This window comes from Ambystoma mexicanum, chromosome 2q (assembly GCF_040938575.1).
Source record: "Ambystoma mexicanum isolate Mex_15411 chromosome 2q, UKY_AmexF1_1, whole genome shotgun sequence".
Lineage (NCBI taxonomy): Eukaryota > Metazoa > Chordata > Amphibia > Caudata > Ambystomatidae > Ambystoma > Ambystoma mexicanum.
In genome coordinates, this window is record NC_090924.1 from 610,216,351 (window position 1) to 610,234,922 (window position 18,572).

Consider the following 18,572-nt stretch of genomic DNA (forward strand, 5'->3'; position numbering starts at 1 on the left):
TACTAGTTGAAGGTGTGGAAGGAATTGAGAAATACCCCATCTATGCCCTAAAGGGATTCCAGCAAGAGAAACTGCATTTCTGTTGAGGCCAGGGCACGTGCTGGCCCAGTTGGAGAATGCCTCATGGGAGGGGAGTCTCTATACGCTAGGTACAAGAGTCCCACCCTCACTGTACCGACTTGGTCAGAAAGCATGAGCCTGGGAGGAAAGATCTGGCCTCACCCAGTGGACGAGAAGAGACTCTGTCAAAGAATGGTTTCAGGGCCTACTTGAAGACAAGATCTCATCCATGGCTACTCCAAATAGCAGTGACCCAGATATGCATCCCTGCTGCAATCCAACCAGTACAGAGACCCGTTTCTCCTCTTGACCCATTCATCCAGTCTTCCAGTGGCACAACTCCCTTATTTCTCATGATTGTGGATGCTGCACCTCCTTTGGAATCAGATGCTGTGAAAGAAGAACAAGTTACTTACCAACTGGTAACGTTCTTTCGACTGGATGTTCCTCCAACATATTCCTCATCTTTGACATGTAATGTCCAGCTTCGGCTGCTTCGGAAAACTTTTTCGACAGAGGGCGCCCTACGTCGATGGCGTCGAGCTGGTGTCTGTCAAAGGCCTCCGTCGAGGGAGACATCATCGGAGATTACAAGTAGCACGCATGGTGCCCGTTGGCCTCAGTTCTGTTTTTCCCCTCCTCGTGCAGTAGAAATGCCCATATCACTGGCATGACAGTACTCAGCCTTGGTGGAATGAAAACTAATAGCATGGGAAATTCTATGGAGGGGTAGGTTGGGAGGGCGAGGAATATGTTGGAGGAACATCCAGTCGAAAGAACGTTACCAGTTTGTAAGTAACTTGTTCTCCGAATGGATTGTGTCCTCCAACATAATCCTCATCTTTGATAGACTCCCAAAGCAGTATCCATGATTGGAGGGGGGTGCAGAATTTATGTCTATTGAGAATCTTAAAGGGCAGAGTAAAGTACTGCCTTACCAAAAGCAACATCATGAGCATGGGAAGTATCCAGAGAATAATGCCATGTGTATTGATGACCATATTGCCGCATAACATATGTTCTTAATAGGGACACCCCTTTGAAGGGCTGTTAATGTAGCCATGCCCCTGGTGGAATGGGCTCGTAAACCCTCAGGAAGGTCTTTGCCTGCAAGCCTACAGCACTCAGATATTGTGAGGATGATCCATCTAGACAAGGTCTGTTTGGAAACAGCCTGTCCTAGCTTGTGTCCTGTATACCCTACAAAGAGCTGGTCGTCCACTCTCAATTTCAACATTCTGGAATTATAAAAGTTTAACGTTCTCCTAGGGTCCAACCATGGAGCCTTTCCTCTTCCTTCGCAGGATGAGGTGGAGGATAGAAAGCCGGTAACAGACTCTGACTTAAGTGAAAGGAGGCAAGAAGGAGGGTTTTACCCATAAACAACCCTGTCCTTGTGGAATACAGTAAAGGGTGGCTTGGATGAAAGTTCCTGCAATTTGCTCACTCTGCGGGCTGATGTTATAGCAACCAATAATATGGTTTTAAAGGTAAACAACCTCAATGGACACATGTGTAAAGTTTCAACTGGAGCTCACATCAGAAATGTTAAAACCAGGTTGAGGTCCCAAACCGGAAACTGAAAAGCAGATTGAGGGAACACATTTGTGAGCACTTTTAGAAATTGAGTCACCAGTGGGATCTTGAAATATGAGCATTCTTCTGATGAGCGCTTAAAGATTGAGAGTGCTCCCAAGTAGCCCTTAGGGGGTCCAACCTGAAGACCTTTATGTGCTAATGAAAGCAAAAGGAAAAAAACATCCAGAGTTGTACACTGAAAAGGATCAACATTCTTTTCTCTGCACCAGTCACAAAACTTATTCCAACGGCACAGAGATTTGGTTGCTGGCCTTCTGGTCGAAAGCAAAACCTCCATTACGTCATCCCGGAGGTCCCAAAACTGGTGTATCTCAGCCTTTCAGAAACCAAGGGTGAAGGTTGAGAGTTTTGACCTCTGGATGGAGGACCCCGACACTCCGTGCAAGAGAGAGAGAGAGCGAGAAAAGGTTCTCTTTGTGGACAACACATCTGGGGGCACATGTCCAGAAGGTCCGGATGCCATGTCATCTTAGTCCACTCCAGGGCAATGAGGATCATATGTGTCCTGAACCGTCTCAGCCTACTTATGACGGGGACTGGAGGAAACGCATACAGTAGTGGCAATTCCCATTCCACCACAAACGTGTCTCCGAGCTCCTCTCAGAGGAAATTCCCTTGAGCAGTACTGCTTGCACTTCCGGTTGACACTGGTCGTGAACAGATACACTTGAGGGGTTCCCCAAAGGGTGAAGATCTCTTGAAGGACTTCCTGAGCTAGTTCCCAATAGTGGGAGACAGTGCTCTGCCTGCTCAGGGCCTCCGCCGCTGTGTTCTCCTCTCCTGCTAGGTGCACTGCCGACAGAGAGATTCCTTCATGAATTGCCCAGTACCAGAGCTGCAGTGCTTCTCTGTACAGTGGTAGTGACCCTACGCCTCCTCTCTTGTTGAGGTAGTGCATGGCCACTGTGTTGTCCGTCATGATCAGGACATTCTTCCCCCAGACAGAGGACAGGAAGGCCTTCAGCGCTAGTCTGATTGCTTGCAGCTCTAAAAGATAGATGTGTAATTTGGACTCCAATAGAGACCAACGACCGCCGACTGTCGGATTGCTGCCATGAGCTCCCCACCCCGTGAGTGAGGTGCTGTCACTACCATTATCTCCGGCAATGGTTGCCAAATGGTTCTCCTTTCATCATAATTTCCTCGCTGGCCCACCACAGATTATCCTGTGTGACCCTGGTTGGAATCTGAATGCGGTCCAACATCTTTACTGAGAATTGGGTCCATTGTGTTCCGAGAGCCCATTGAAGGGATCTCATTCTCAGGCGGGCCTGTGGCACCAGAAAAATCCAGTATGCCATAAGGCCGAGCAACCTCAAAAACTCCAAGGCCGGAAGATTATGGGCATTCTGTAATTTTGTCACCATCTGAAGAACGTCTTGAGCCCTCACATCAGGTCACAAGCTCTTTCCCCAAGGATGTCTCCATCACTGCTCCGATGTATTGGAGCTTTTGGGAAGGCGTCATATGTGACTTCTTGTAATTGGGGGAGAAGCCCAGTCTGTGAAGAGAGTGGCAGGTAACGCTCAGATGATCCAGTGCTTGTTCATGAGAACGGGCCCTGATCAGCCAATCGTCTACGTAGGGATAGACGTGAATCTCCCCCTCTCCTGAGATTCGCTGCCACCACCGTCATCAGTTTGATGAAATCCCTCGGGCGGAGGTCAGCCGAATGGCAGGGCTCGAAATTGATAGTGTGAGCCGGCACATGAAAATAAACACCCTGAAGATCCAATGACACCAACCAATCCTGGAGTTGGAGGGCCTGAAGGATCTGAGAAAGAGTGACCATCTTGAACTTGTCCTTCCTGAGGAACTTGTTCAAGTATCTCAAGTCCAAGACGGGTCTCAGTCTTCCGTCCTTTTGGGAAACAAAACATATGGGGAATACCAACTATTGTTCCTCTCCGCTAAAGGAACCGGTTCTATAGCGCCTTTCTCTAGCCGGGTTAAAATTTCCTGCACAAGGAGCGGAGCCCGGAATGCTCAGTGTTTCCCAGGTGGATTGGTCTGAGGCTTCTTTATAAATGGAAGGCAGTAAGTGTGGGCTATTGTATCCAGATCCCAAGCATCTCAAGTAATGTCTCGCCATTCTTCTAGATGCGGAGTCAGTATGCCCCCCACCAGTGAGTTGTGACTCAAGCCCTCACAGCGGTTTTGAAGCGGCTGTTGCAGAGGCCGATGGTAAAGAGGCTGCTGCTTGAGCTGGCTTGGCACCTCCACCTCGTACACCATGAGGACATTTTTCGTTGGCCTCTGACTGGCCATTCCTCTCGCCCTTCCAAATGAGGAGTGGTAGTGAAAACAAATCTACCCTGCCAAAGTTGTCCGCTAGAACGAAAAGGCTGAGGTTGCCTAACAGCGGCGGCCAAAGATTTGGCTGCCGCCTTAGAGGTCTGCAACTTCTCAAGGCTCTTGTCAGCCTTGCTGCCAAAAATATGAGGCCCGTCAAAATGGCATGTTGAGAAGTCTAGCCTGAACATCAGGTGCAAAACCCGACTTTCGCAGCCATGCAAACCTGTGCATCACGTTGCTAGTTGCCATGGACCTGCTGATGCTATCTGCAGAATCCAATCCAGACTGAAGGGACTCGCACAGTTTCCTTGCCACCCTTAACAATAGCTAAGAACCCGTCCCTTTCATCCCCTTCGGGCATATGCTCGGCCGCCATAGAAATACATTCCAACAGAGTGTACAAATATTTTGCAAGGACACAGTGGAGTTGGCGGATTTCAATGTCATGCTCCCTGCAGAAAACGCCTTTCTTGCCTAGCCATCTATGCACTTATCCCCATCAGGAGGGATGGTAGGGTACGCTACCTGTTTCAAGGTAGTCATAGCACCTGGACCACCAGACTCTCGAGAGTGGGGTGTTTTGACAGGTAGCCGGGGTCGCTACTGGAGTGGCAGTATTTCTTTGTAAGATTTTCAACTGCCGGATTTGTTTCCAGAGTCTCCCTATTTCTGGCCACCCTTTTTTGAAGTGCCACATGGAAAGGTAAAACAGCAACAGTGGGTGAACCTTTCTCCAGAATGTCGTTAGATCATCCCGATCATATGGGGCTGGAGGTCTAGGCCAACCCAAGTATTCGACAAACTTAGATATGAGCTGTCTGTATGAGTCAGCATGCTCCACGGGTTTGTGTTTGCCGAACTCCAGCTCCGGAGAGGTGTCAAAGCCACTAGCATTGTGCACATTTTCATAGAGATCTTCCATTTTACTTTCCTCAGAAATAAGGCATTCTGGCACATTTGGCGTGCTGTACTGGAGTCCAAAAGGAGCATCCTCCTCATCTGATCGCTCTTCCTCCTCAAATATGGAAGTGAGGAACTTGAAAAAATCCCTCTTTGGCAGAGGAGTATATATCTTCTCTGATTTAGAACCCAGAGGCTTCAACACAGACGAAAACATCGACTTTGTCTTAGTCAGCGCCTTTTTCACAGGTTCAATAGGCACTGGTGACTGAGCTGGCAAAATTGGCACAGCTGGCATCGACGAGGGCTTCGAAGGCATTGACTATTTCGATCGCTCCCCCTGACTCGTATGATCCTTGGATTTCTTGTCAGATCAAGGCCTCGAGGGTTCACAATGAGGATCACGCCATTTACCCAGGCTCTAGGCCGCGCGAGGTTTAGGCCAAGACCTCTCCCTACCGTCTCCCAGAGAAGGTGCGGTCGGATCATGACCTCGTTTTTCAAATATCTTCAGAATTTCCACACAGAAAGCTTAACATTCTTCGGGTGTAGACTTTTTGGACGGGCATGCCACCCTCTCGGGGGAACCGTCTGACGAAGACGACCGGCGGTACCTTCTCCTCGATCTCTTCCAAGAAGACGAGTGGCGAGACCCACTCCTAGACAGATTGCTTCACCTTCTTCCTCCGAGGTGCGTCGCCTCATGACTCATCGGTCAAAGGTCTAACTGGTCGGAACTTAGGGGGTATGCAAACTTTTCCTACCTGGAGCTTCCCCTTTCATTCCCTCAAGGCCTTTGTCATGGATTGACACTTGAAACACTTATCAGTTTTGTACCCCTCGTCAAAGCACCACACAAAAACTCAATGCGGGTCGGAGATGGACGTCTTCGAGCTGCAGTTTTTACATTTCTTGAAACCGGAATAAGGTGTCAACGGTATAGATGACGAAGACATAACGAGTCGGTAGCTCGATAAAGAGAGAAGTTTACTTCACAAGTACGAGGCGCGCCAAGTTTCTCACGAAGCAAACGCGTCTGCAGAAATACGGAACTGTGGCCAACGGGCACCGTGTGTCCTACTTCTCACCCTTGGCGGAGGCCTTCGAGGGACACCAGATCGACGCCATCGACGCAAGGCGCCCTCTGCCGAAAGTTTTCCGAAGCTGGACATTAAATTTCAAAGATGAGGAATACGTTTGAGGAGACAGTCCAGTCAAATAACTTCTTTCCAGGGCGAAATCTTCGATGACCTGGTGGGGCAGCTAATGGCGTGGATTGGGACGAAAGAGCCAGAGCAGTCACTGCTTGAGACCAGTCCTCCTAGCCGAACAGCAAAGGGGCATACCTCTTATCCCGCACAACATCAATACTACTAAGCAGCTCTGGAAAAAGTCTCACTCCACACCCGTGGTGAGCAAATGCCTTGAGATGATGAATAAAAGAGTGCCCTTTTCGCTTTAGAGGAGTTTGTCAGCCCCCTGGCAAAGTCTTCAGTTTGGTTAGTGGTTCTCACTAAGACAAAATCCCTGCTGCCTCGTCTTCTGCTCCCACAGACAAGGAATGTAAACATGTTGCGCCATTGGACAGTAAGATTAGCTGCAACCCCTCTTTATCTAAACCAGATTACTGCAGACATGACCCTGGCAGTATGCAACAGTCACTTTTGGAAGGAGATGGTGGTGTGCTGTTTGAACTATTCATGGTAGAATGGTGAAATTTCAGCAGATGTCTCTCGCCAAGCGCAGTGCTCCACCATGTAGATCGTGCAGTAAGGAGAGAAAACCTTCGTGTGGACACACTCAGGCGTGCTTAGCGTGAAGCTGTTCTCTTCCCGGAAAAGAATGATTGACCTTACCTTTGACAGGAAGGGCTTAAGATGTGTGGAACGGAGCGTTACCATTTCTGACTGATTAACATATGCAAAACGCAAGGAGGAAACTCAAGACTTCCAAGATTCTGGTTGCCATAACCAATGCCCCATGAATCAGCCTGCTAGTGGTTTGGGGCTTAAGGCGGACGGGTCCCACTCAACGCAAGCTGTATGCAGTTCCAGGAGCGGCAACCCCTCCAGAAGTGTTCTGGGAGTGGGCAGAGATGCAAGCAACCAAAGTCCAGCAAGCCCACACCATCCCCCCAGCTCTAGGGTTTCTGCCAGAATGGACAAGAACAATTCCTAGGCTTCTAATCAGTTGTGGTGCATTCCATTCTGGTCAGAAGGCACATGTCCAATTCTCTGTCGGGCTCAGAGAGCGTGGTCACAAGGGACCTTTGGACCTGGTCTGTGGTAGCCCCTGGTTTCCTCTTCCGGCTCTCCCTTCCTAACAGTCACCCTTCCAACAGCCTCTTAGAAGATTGTTTCCCCCTCATTTGATGGGGATTCAGCTCCTGGTGGAAAGGGGGTGTCGCAAGTGGTGGTCGAGAACTTCTATTTTGCCAGGCCCAATTGCTACTTCTGAGTGGTTGGAAATATACAAGGCAGGGTTAATTCTGCTTTTAAACATGGATAGTATTCTAGACATCTGTCCTCAATTGATGAGCTTGGCTACCTTGTTCCTGAGGAGGTGGACCCTAGGTCATTTGGTTCTTCTCAAGGGGAAACCAAAGATCACTCAAGCGGCAGGCTGGGGTTACAAAAGAATTCCAGCACAACCAGAGGCAGTTGCTTTTCTGCCACTGAAGGAGAAGGTGTGTACATGACAGTGCTTCCTGCATAATGTTCCTTTCCATTTAAACTACAATCCCAGTCCCCCTGGGCCTTCAATGTGAAGTCTTACAGGCATATGTCTCAGTGATGGTGGTCTACAAGAAAATATCTGGCAAACATTTGTAGTCGAAAATCAGGTTAAGATGCTCTTCCAAAGGTTTCCGCAGTGGTTTCCTCTCATTAAGCGACGTCATTTATTTAAAGTTGGGCTGTATGTAGTGGCTCAAACAGTTGGCGCCCATGGCCTCCGCTAATGTGAAGCTAGTGACTCAATCGACTTTTTGGTGGCTTTTAATGCGGAGAGGCGTGTGAGTGAATTACAAGCAATGTTGGCTATGCATTGTTCCGAAGAGAAAAAGTTGTGCCAATAACGCACCCATTTTTCTTCCTATGGGCTTGGCAGCTTTTCACTGGTATGTGACCTGAAGTTTGATAGCTCACTATATGTCAAGTGATTTATATATCCTTGGTTAAATGTTGTGTATAAATAAATATACGCAACAAAGCCCTTGAAATTCAGCAGTTGTGGGAAGTCATGACCAGCTTAACTCGGCGAGCTCCAACTGATGTCCCCCATAATGACATTTTGTATGTCATTGTGAATCCCTTCCCTTATAATATGCATTTGCTCATGGGCTTTGCAACAGGAACGCAGCGAGTTAAGCTGGTCATGCCTTCCCACATCTGCTGAATTTCAAGGGTTTTGTTGCGTTAAATCTGAACAACTTAACTACACCCAAGGTTTATTTTTTTCAGTGAATTTCAAGGGTTTTGTTATACTATTATTTTTCTACGGGCCACTAGCCATTGCCTTCGGCTGCACTCACTCGATATTTTAAAACACTACTGTGTCACTAGCCATGGCCGAAGGCAGTTTCCACTCTACATGTTTCCCCAATATGCTTCTTTTGGACCCACTAAGTGGACCATGTCGCTCGGACCCACTAGCCAGAGCGTTCGGCCATACCGACTATATAGTTTAAAAGCCTACCCACCCACTTATGTTCCCCAAATATGTTTTTTTAACCCACTAGGTGGCCACGGCCGATGCAAGTCTTCCCGCTCCCTGGCTAGGGCCCGATTGCACCCATTGACGTGTTGCCCCAAATTTCACTGTAAAATTACACTTTTTTGTATTGATTATATTTTCATTTAACTCTTAAAATAAATGTTTTTACATAACCATGGTTATTTCAGCAATGAACTACAAATAACTGAATATTTCGAAAATATTTGCTGTTATTTTACATGTGAAACTTTAAAAAATAACCTTGATATGCGAAAACATCCAAGCTCTGAGCTTGGTCCCCCAGCCTTCCCCACTCCCCAATTTCACATTTTCCCCCTCCCCACCTCTAGCCGGATGCCATTTAATCCTTTTCTGTCCTCCAAATGGCATTTTTCAAATAAACTCAAATATTGCCCTGAATATTTACAAATATCTCTCGCATCGGAACAAAAAAAAGTAGGCATTTTCATTTCTGAAAAGCCTCTCTCCTGCAAAGCACCATGGGAGATATCTCTATGATTTTGGGAGAAGTAGGCACCCCTTTCTCCATCAAATATTTGTTTTCAATTACTGGACACCATAACCCCAGATTGCACCCCTCTTCCCTCCTCCCCCCCAGCTCCGCAACTGAAATCGAGTCAATGTTTTGTGCCCAAGTTGTTTCGCACCTGGTGCAATTCTGACAAACTGTTTTCGCTGTGCGCTCTGGCAAAAATTGCCCCTTTTTGTCTATGGAAAAATAAATGTGGACTAGGACGAAAAGTGTGTTTTTTTGTTTTCTTAATCTCTTTTTTATGGATCTTTCCCAAAATGTCCGGTAGGGGAGGCATGGGTTGGGGTTTTGGGGGCCCTTCAGTACATTTATGTCTAACATTTCAGCCAAATCCATCATATGAGTCAAAAGCTGTTAATTCATTTTTTTGATCTATTGTACTCAGTATTCAACTTAACTATAGTGCAGCGACTGTCGCACTTTAATATATATGTATACATACATTACTATAATGTGACCATACATCATTTGTTTCATCATTGTTCAATGTGTACGTTGTTTGGGTTTATTAGTGATATTGTGTACATATATGTGCGTTGTGTCAGATGACTCAGAATGCATTTTTTTTTATACATTTCAAATCTATAAAAATAATCAGTGGTGAATTATTAAAATTTCTAGATTAAAGTTGAACATATATGCACTGACATTAGGGAAAATATGCCTAGTGAAACTGCTCTTTAAAATGAACACGTTCCGGCCTCCTCAACCCAGGGTTTATCTGGGGGTCTTACACTATCTGTTCAATGTTGTTTCCATCAATGAGGACATTTTGTTGCAAATGTCCTCCTACCCCCTCTCCCCAATACACCTTTGGCTGTGGAGCATGCATGTCCTGTACAAGGAACAATTATATTTGATCTTGGGGGCATCAAGGTTTCCTGCGCTTATGAAGCTTTTTGGGGCCTGCAGGGGGTGCTTCCCCTGGTAAAGCAGTATCAAAAGTTCACAGACCTCGGTGCTTTTAGGCTTGCAGCCTTATGCAAGTGGTCTGGCCTACATTCACACCCCCTAAGGGGAATGCATCTTAATTGGCATTCCATGCCATAAGTAATCTGCAGGGCAGAAAATGAGGGCCTGCACCGCATGCATTCTGCAAGAACCATGCTTTGTATAGGAGCTCAAGAACTGACACATTGGCCAAGCTACGCTGAGGAAACAGTTGCTTTGGTTCTGCCTCCTCCCTGTTTTAGAGTCCTGGAAATTATATCCCCAAATCTGGAGGAAAATGGGATAGGATGTACAGGTAATTACAGGTTATTTGTGGTAGTAACTCTTGTACATGAGTGTCCCTTGGTGGCAAAAGATGGCCTACCCTCTTATCCCCCTCCCTCCCTATCTCCATAATATGATCTCCGCTTGAAGTCTGAACAGAAAGAAAAGGGAATTGGGAAGGGCATCCAAGAGCAGTTATACCAGGTTTCACTTTGCTTTTGGATGTGTGTTCTGTCTGCTGCAGAAAAATACTATGGGCTCTACATCGTCACTGCAGTTAGTAAATTGTACTATTTGTATTTATTTATTTCTTATAGGTTTTAGTTTTTCCAAATGTTTGATAACTCAATACTAGATTTGAACGGGCCTCTACATGGAGCCAAGTTCACACATTTGGATTATTACGCCTTTCTCCTTAGATGGGTAATGGTAACATGCAGCAACTGTAGTAGTGAACAAAAAAGAAAACATACCTGTTCCATTACTTCAGGTGCCATCCAGCATGGTGTGCCAACAAATGTCTTTCGCACTTTGTTTCTTGTCATATCACCACCAGTTGCTAAAAATGCACTAACGCCAAAGTCTGAAAGGACAAAACAGAAAAAACTGCTTACAACATACAGTTTATGCGCCTGGTGTTAAGTCAATATCTTCTACGTAAGAGAAAGTGATCATTCTACTGCCATTATGCCATACTGAGTGTGACCATGTCAGTTTAGAGCAATAAAATACTAAGCAGGATTGATTCCATCTTCCATCAACAGCACAGCATGTGACTGACACAGCTATTTCAATCACGAACAAGGACTTGATGGCAATAAAAAAAATGTAATCAAATAAAATGTATGCCCTCTTAAAGACACATAGTTTCTGAATTTCTACAATTGTGACTTTTCTCCAAATGGGTGACGCAAAGCTTTGCCCGGTTTTCTACTTTCCCTACTGGTCTATGAGGACCTAAGCCTCTTGTCAGAAGTAATGAACGGGCATAGGTTTACCTACTAGATGTAGAGGCATGAGTTCAAAAGCGTATAAACGCAGCCACTAACAGGTCCACATAATCTATGATTTCAGAGCTCCGATTCACAAACTATTAACCAAATTTCTACTTTTGTTTCTCTAAATATTTCTCTAAGAATTGGTAGGTGAAAATGTTCCTACAACAGTCCTACATCCAACCACATTTTAGAGTATAACTTTAAAAAAAAAAAGAATACCATCAGTGTTACATTATTTAGTAGAATATGGTTTCACCAATAGTGAATAGAATATTGTTTTACAAGGTTAGGATTCTTCATATTCCCACCCATCAGCTTCAACGGCCATCCAAATGAGTTTATATAATACCCTAAAAAGCAAGGAAAGCAATTCTTATATCCGCCTTTATACATACTCATTTAGCTATCCACATTGCAGGGTTCACACGGTCTCATATCTAAGTACCATGTTTTCTCAGGTTTCCCCCATGCATGCATTAGTATGTCATCCAGTTCTGATTTTCTTCTTCGTATTTTCAATCTTAGAGCTTTGCTTTTCAAATTTTAAGTTCAGGACTAGAAGTGTCTGCATTCAAATAGAAAAAGAAAGGACTGGATGACTTAGTCATACATGTTATGTTACTTTATATTTATATAGCGCCTTATGTACCATTGGTATGATCTCAAGGCGCTGGTAGGTTGAACGCCCTCGGGAACCGTAGTTCAAGTCGGAGAGGGAGAGATAAGGTGCGTGTGAGCACCGGATATGTGTGCAGCAGGTGTGGCACTCGTATGATAGCTGCTTCTTAGTGGAAGGTGGGGTGGTTGGGTGGTTGGGAGATCAGGAGTATGTGTTTGTTCAGGCAGGGTGATACCTAGACGGATTCTGGCTGCGTTAGGCCTGAGGAGAAAGCTTAGGCTCGCGGGTGTTTAGCCAGCTGTGTTTAGTTAGGATGATGGGGAGTATGTGGGAGGTGTTGGTAACAGCTATACCGAATGTGTCATGGTATCGCGGTGTTCTGGTTGAGTGGTGGTGTATAGAGGAAAGTAAGCATGGTGATGTGATATGGTGGATTTCAGTAGGTGCTTGAGATCGAGCGCACATCTGAACCATTTATTCTGTTTTATTCACTCAGTCTGTTCAGTCGGCTTTGTCTGTTCAGCTCCATCCGTTCAGTCTGTGCCATCCGTAGTGACTACTCCATGCAATCCATGTACTCCAACCATGCTATTGGGCAGACTTTCTAAGTGCAACTACACCACAGATATGCTATTGGGTGGACTTTCGAAATGCAACTACACCACAGATATGCTATTAGGTGGATTTTCTAAATGCAATGACACCACAAATATGATATTAGGCAGACTTTCTAAATAAAATTATACCACAGATATGCTATTCGGCACACTTTCTAAGTGCAAATACATCACAGATATGCTATTGGGTGGACTTTCTAAATGCAATTATACTACAGATAGGCTATTGGGTGGACTTTCTAAATGCAATTATACCACAGATATGCTATTAGGTGGACTTTCTAAATGCAACTACACCACAGATATGCTATTGGGTGGACTTTCTAAATGCAATTATACCACAGATATGTAATTAGGTGGACTTTCTAAATGTAACTACACCACAGATATGCTATTGGGTGGACTTCCTAAATGCAACTATACTACAGATATGCTATTGGGGGACTTTCTAAATGCAATTACACCAAAGATATGCTATTGGGTGGTCTTTCTAAATGCAATTATACGACAGATATGCTATTGGGTGGACATTCTAAATACAACTTCAACACTTATATGCTGTTCGGCACACTTTCTAAGTACAACTACACCAGAGATGGGAGCGTTTACAACAGTTTAACTTATAGGGTTGAGTGGTAGGGTAGTATGGCGTGAAGTAATTGCTTCTGACCCCGCCCTTGCCACACTTACTTATTTGTTGGCTTCTCGCTTCTCCTGCAGATACCGGCAGATACGATCAGAGCTGTCTCTTTGGGGCCGCCCTTTGACTTGGGGTCCTTAGCCAACGGGGCTGCACGGGCAGAGGGCTTCCCTGGGAAGGGTGGTAATGACCTGGGTAACACGGTTAGTGGACCAATCCGGGCACGGAGGGTGGGTCGGGAGGCAGGAGGCTGTGGACCAGGAAGCAGGGAAGCAGCGAGGGTGGAGGCAAGGAAAACAGGGGCTGGGGAATCAGCTGGACGTGGGAGGGGCGGGTGGAGGGAAGGAGCACCAGGAATGGGTGAGGGGAGCAGGCCAGGCCCACGGGGCCTGAAAGCACTTTTAAAAAACGATTTTGGGCCAAAATGGGGTTGCGCTAGCTCATCTGCACTCACGGATGGTAAAGGAGGCAGGCAGCTAGCTCATCTGCACTCACGGATGGTAAAGGAGGCAGGCAGCTACGTCGGGACAACTAGACTCAAGGAACAGGATCCAAGCTGCCAATTACACGGGACATGGGAGGAGTGGGAGGAGGGAGGGGTATCAGGAAGAGGGTGCAGGGTGGGAGCGGGGAAGGCAAGCGGAGCACAGATCGGCCAGGGGCACAAAATGCAACAAACTCACCTGCTTCCTTTGGGAAAGTGGAGCGTAGAGCTGCTATGAGGCCGTTAGGCCCAGCACACACGGTCCTCAGGACCGATCAGAGCGGGGTGGGCGAGTCAGGAGGTGGGAGGGAGGGGAATCAGGAAGAGGGTGCGGGGTGGGAGCGGGGAAGGCAAGCGGAGCACAGAGGGCCTGGGGCCTGGAAAGGTGTTGCAGGATGGCCTGGATGGGCAGCAGGCACGAGAAAAAATGCACAACAAACTCATTGGCTTCCTTTGGGACCTCCTGGTCAGCTCTGATTTAATGTCAAGACCGGAAGCGAGAATGCTGCTTCTTTTTCCTCATTAAAGAAGCTCAAGCAGCCAAAACCTTTCTTTCAACAAACCATATTTGCTGAAAACTCCAACTGAAGTATGAGCAAAACTCAAACACTTCCCAGGAGTCTCTGCTAAACTCATAGTCCAAGTTGAACATAGACAGGTGTAACTGTTTGAGAGGCCGCCCTTGACCCAGGGAGATCTTTCCCTCCCCAATCAAGTTGTCACACAACAAACTGTTTAATGGATTCTTTGTTCAGGCTATTTCAGCTTCATATCAAGCCCTGGCAACCCTCCCCCTGTGCCACTAATGAGCCAAGAACCAGGCCAGTGTACAGAAAGAACAAGTTACTTACCAACTGGTAACGTTATTTCGACTGGATGTTCCTCCAATGTATTCCACATCTTTGACATGTAATGTCCACAGCTGTGCACTTCGGAAACTTTTTTTGGCAGAGGGCGTCCCTCGTCGATGGCGTCGGGTCACTGTCCCTCGAAGGCCTCCGTCAAGGGCGATGTCAGAGGATGTTATAAATAGGACGCACGGCACCCGTAGACTCAGTTAAGTGTTTTTCTTCAGAACGTGTGGCACCAGTCTCATGCCTGCTTGACTGCAATTAGCCTTGTGGAAACGGAAGCTGCAATCGCATAGAAAATTTTCCTGAGTGGCAGGCTGGGAGGGTGATGTGGAATACGTTGCAGGAACATCCAGTCGAATGAACGTTATCAGTTGGTAAGTAGCTTTTTCTTCGAATGGATTGTGTCCTCCAACATATTCCACATCTTTGCTAGACTCCCAAAGCAGAACCAGTAAATGGAGGAGGGAAAAGAACTTAGAGTACCCAATTAGATTGCAGAAGAAAGAGCCCCCTTCCCAAAGGCCATATCCTGACCATGTATTGTATCCAGGGAATAATGTTCAACAACGGTGTGGATGGAAGCCCATGTAGCTCCATCACAAATGTTCCTAATAGGAAAACCCAGCTGGAGGGTGGTGTAAGTAGAATCAAAAAATAGGGCTCCTGGTGTGGAACCTATTCTACCCAGGAGGGTTAACTAGGAAAACAAAAGATACAAATGAATAGGTCCAAGGATGCTAGGCTCAGAACAACATCTCCACATGTATTATCAAACTCTGCATTGCTAAGGAAGGAATCACTCTTCAATAGTATGTTGTAGAGATAAATCTCATTTTTTTATATTAAAGTTGTGTGCAAAAAGACATAAATCCAAGGTGGTGTAAGTAGCCACGCCCCTAGTGGAATGAGCTCTCAAACCTTCATGAGGGTCCTACCCGCCAATCGGTAACACTCTGTAATGGTAAGGATAATCCACCTGGATAAGGTCTGTTTGGTAACAGCCTGGCCCAATCGGTGTCTAGCATATCCTACAAAGAGTTGATCATCCACTCTGAGCCTGGACATCCTCGAAATATAAAAGCTCAGAGCTCTGCTAGGATCCAACTGATGGAGTTGCTCCTCTTCCTTACTAGGATGAGGAGGAGGTAGAAAGATGGAAGCACTAACTTTTGACTCAAATGAAATTCAGATACTACCTTAGGTAGAAAAGAAGGACCTACTCGCAGTACAACCCTGTCCTTGTGAAACACAGTAAAGCATGGCTTAGATGAAAGTGCCTGCAATTCACTCACTCTGCAAGCGGAAGTAACTCCAATCAAGAACACAATCTTGAAGGACAGTAATCTCAAAGGACAAGAGTGCAAAGGTTCAAAAGGAGCACCAATGTGTCATGATCACTGCTTCCAAGGAGTCAGGATCAGTCCAACGTCCTTGGAAGCAGGCCCCTAACCCTGATCCTAGGCACCAGCCGGTCCCCACAGGGACCTTTTGGACCTTGTCCTGGCGCCGGTGGCACCAGGCTCATCAGAAGCCTTGGTCCCGGCACTGGAAGCGCCGGGCTCATCATAGGTGTGAAGATGCTTGGGTGGACTTACCTGCGGCAGACCATGCTGCTGACTTGCCAGAAGTCCTCAGTGAACTGGGACTACTTTTCTTACCTGGGTGGGGCAGCTCCACTCCACTGGAACTCTTCTGGAAGCAGGAACTCTTTTCTTGCCTAGGCGGGGCCGTGGAAGGAGACGCCTCATCACTCCAAGGCTATTTAAACCACACCCGATTGATGAAACGTGCTTCGCGTTATTCTGCATCTGCAGCAGAACGCTCACCGAGTCTGCTCCAGCTTTTCTTCTTTGGATCCTGAACCTGCAAGAATTATACTCACCATTCCGGTACCCGAGCAACATCAGCACCTGCAAAAGATCAGAAACAACAGGTTAGCAGAACGAACTTTCACACGCAGTGTTTGCTTACCTGATCCCTCGGCAGCGGCCGTGTCTCACGCTGCACCTTCGCCTGCAAAGACAAACAGCATTATTTTACTTACCGGCACGCCGTGCATTCCGGATTCTTCACCCTGCATCTGCACAAAGACAAACAGCATTATTTTACTTACCGGCACGCCGTGCATTCCGGATTCTTCACCCTGCATCTGCACAAAGACAAACAGCATTATTTTACTTACCGGCACGCCGTGCATTCTGGATTCTTCACGCTGCATCTGCACAAAGATAAACAGCATTATTCTACTTACCGGCACGCTGTGCATTTCGGATTCTTCACGCTGCATCTTCACCTGCATAGACAGCAGCAGTGTTACACTCACCGGTACGTGGCGATTTCCGGATTTCTTCTTTCTGCATCGTCGCCTGCAAAGACAAAGAAAGAGACAGTAAGAGCGCTTGCCATACTTACAGACTAAAGGTGTCCAGAAACTTACCGGTCGTGCAGACAACGACGGTACTCATCCTCTGAAGTCAAGAGGCTAACGTTTCACCAGTGAAGGAACTGGCAACGGCACCCTGCACTAGACGCAGATGGAGAGCCCAGCATTCACCTATCTAAGGTGAGCAAGTTGACCTGGGAGGGGGGTTCAACAGACAAGCTGGGAGGAGAGAGATAGGGACATTCGACCACCCAGACCTTTAATCCCCATATTATTTCACCTGCAGAAACCTCACCCTTCAAGTTCGACACACAGTGCGGAGAGGTTCGACCCCAGAAGCCAACCGAATCCTGCACATCACGTTTCGTGTTACGGACACCTTCCTGCCAAGACCCGCGCCTCCGTGGGAATCAGGTGAGCACTACACAATGACAAATTTCAAAGCCAAATTCAAATCCCAAACCGGCACCAGGAAAGGGGACAGCGGGAATACATCAGTCAGTCCTTTAAGAAACTGAGAAATCACAGGAATCTTAAAGTAAGAATATTCTTCAGACGAGGGCTTAAAGATAGACAGTGCCGCCAGGTAACCTTTAATGGTACCCACTTGAAGGCCCCTGTGGGCCAAAGAAAGCAAGAAAGACAAAACCATAGGAATGGAGCACTGAACTGAAAAGGATCAACATTGTGATCTCTGCACCAGTCGCACAACTTACGGCAACGGTACAGGGATTTTGTTGCAGGCCGTCTGGCCGAAAGCAACACCTCCATCACGTCATCCGGGAGGTCCCAATCCTTCTACCTCAACCTTTCAGATACTAAGCGTGAAGGTTTTGAGAGTCTTGACCTCTGAATGGAGAACCTGATTGCCGAATCCTGTGAGGGAAGCATCAGTCACTACCGTCACCTCCGGCCACAGGTGCCAAAACTGTTCCCCCCTCATCAGGTTCCCTTCGTTGGCCCACCAGAGAAGATCCTCAGAGACCGAGAGTGGAATCTGAATGGGATCCGAAATCTTCCCGGAGAACTGCGACCACTGCATCTTGAGAGCCCACTGCAGGGATCTCATCCGCAGCCTGGCCACTGGCACCAGAAAAATGCAGGATGCCATGAGGCAGACCAACCTTAAGAATTTGAAAGCCGGGTCAAACTCACCTACACAACCCCCACTGCCAGAGTGCGTACTAATAACACCTTCTCTGACAAATGGAGCCTCTCCCGCGGAACCCGGCAGGGATGCCCCCCTCCTACCCCCCATACTATACATTTTAGCTATTGAACCGGTGGGGGCATACCTTAGGCAGGAATATGGAGCTGGGGGCATAGTAATAGATGGGGTGACCCACCTAGTCTCTATGTACACGGACAATATGCTCCTTTACCTAAAAGACCCCAAACACATACTGCTTTACATACTGGTGATATTGGAGGGGTTTCATAGATGCACAGGGATTCAAATCAACCACGATAAGTCCTGCCTATGCCCCCTAGCAGCCCTAAGTACAACCAAAGAGGAACACCTCCCCACTCTAGCTCTCAAATGGGAACCCACCTCCTTTAAATACCTGGGCATTAGGATTCAATGGGATCCCAAAACTGAACACACTCTGAACACAGTGAAAGCAAAGGAGGGCCTGGCCA

At 46.9% G+C, this 18,572-nt stretch overlaps 1 protein-coding gene across 2 annotated transcripts in view; it reads right to left on the reverse strand.

The window, feature by feature from the left end:
• OXSR1 (oxidative stress responsive kinase 1) overlaps positions 1 to 18,572 on the reverse strand; it is a 1,686,100-nt gene that overhangs the window by 1,011,170 nt on the left and 656,358 nt on the right. For both annotated transcript variants that reach the window (XM_069647752.1, XM_069647753.1), the window contains exon 6: positions 10,810 to 10,919. In XM_069647752.1, the coding sequence (XP_069503853.1) occupies positions 10,810 to 10,919 (110 nt within the window). The remainder of the gene's footprint in view (positions 1 to 10,809; positions 10,920 to 18,572) is intronic.